At 68.7% G+C, this 1,235-nt stretch overlaps 1 protein-coding gene across 1 annotated transcript in view; it reads left to right on the top strand.

The window, feature by feature from the left end:
- The first annotated feature begins 248 nt into the window (after window positions 1-248).
- The window catches only part of EGR3 (early growth response 3), a 6,214-nt gene continuing 5,227 nt past the window's right edge, over window positions 249-1,235 (top strand). Inside the window, exon 1 of the mRNA XM_010562802.1 lies at window positions 249-1,224. Coding sequence (XP_010561104.1) covers window positions 255-1,224 — 970 coding nt within the window. The 5' untranslated portion in view covers window positions 249-254. The remainder of the gene's footprint in view (window positions 1,225-1,235) is intronic.

Here is a 1,235-nt window from a genome sequence, read left to right as displayed (position 1 = left end):
GCCCGGGGACCGCTTCCCGCGGGGGCGGCAGCCCGGCCCCCCGTGGCCGGGACCCTCGGCAGCCAGCGCCGCAGTACGCGGGGAGCGGAGTTTGGGGGCTGTGGAAGAAGCGAGGGATAGGAGGGAGCGGGGCGGGGGGGGGGCCCGGAGCATCCCCGGTGCATCCCCGGTGGCCCCCCCCTCGCCCTCCCCGGGGCGGCGCGGCCCTCCCGGCTCACCCTGCCCCGCTTCTCTGGCTCTTTGCAGATAATGTTATGGACATTGGCTTAGCGAACGAAAAGGCCGGTCAGGAACTGTCCTCTTATTCGGGGACTTTTCAACCCGCCCCGGGCAACAAGACTGTCACCTACCTGGGGAAATTCGCTTTCGACTCGCCCTCCAACTGGTGCCAGGACAACATCATCAGCCTGATGAGCGCGGGCATCCTGGGGGTACCGCCGTCCTCGGGCGCGCTCACCAGCACGCAGAGCTCAGCGGGCAGCATGGGGCCGCCGCAGGGCGAGGTGGACCAGATGTACCCCGCGCTGCCGCCCTACTCCTCCTGCAGTGACCTCTACCCGGAGCCCGTCTCCTTCCACGACCCCCAGAGCAACCCCGGCCTCACCTACTCCCCCCAGGATTACCAGGCGGCCAAGCCCGCCTTGGACAGCAACCTCTTCCCCATGATCCCAGACTATAACCTCTACCACCACCCCAACGACATGGGCACCATCACGGAGCACAAACCCTTCCAGAGCTTGGACCCCATCCGCGTCAACCCGCCCCCCATCACCCCGCTGGAGACCATCAAGGCCTTCAAGGACAAGCAGATCCACCCGGGTTTCGGGGGGCTGCCGCAGCCGCCCCTCACCCTCAAGCCCATCCGACCTCGCAAGTATCCCAACCGGCCCAGCAAGACGCCGCTCCACGAGCGGCCCCACGCCTGCCCCGCCGAGGGTTGCGACCGTCGCTTCTCCCGCTCCGACGAGCTCACCCGCCACCTCCGCATCCACACGGGCCACAAGCCCTTCCAGTGCCGCATCTGCATGCGGAGCTTCAGCCGCAGCGACCACCTCACCACCCACATCCGCACCCACACCGGCGAGAAACCCTTCGCCTGCGAGTTCTGCGGCCGCAAGTTCGCCCGCTCCGACGAGCGCAAGCGGCACGCCAAGATCCACCTCAAGCAGAAGGAGAAGAAGGCCGAGAAGGGTTCGGCCGGGCAGCCCCCCGCCGCGCCCCCCGCCGCCGCCGCC

Source organism: Haliaeetus leucocephalus, unplaced genomic scaffold (assembly GCF_000737465.1).
Source record: "Haliaeetus leucocephalus isolate CR32 unplaced genomic scaffold, Haliaeetus_leucocephalus-4.0 Scaffold162, whole genome shotgun sequence".
Lineage (NCBI taxonomy): Eukaryota > Metazoa > Chordata > Aves > Accipitriformes > Accipitridae > Haliaeetus > Haliaeetus leucocephalus.
This window is presented reverse-complemented; position numbering and strand designations above follow the sequence as displayed.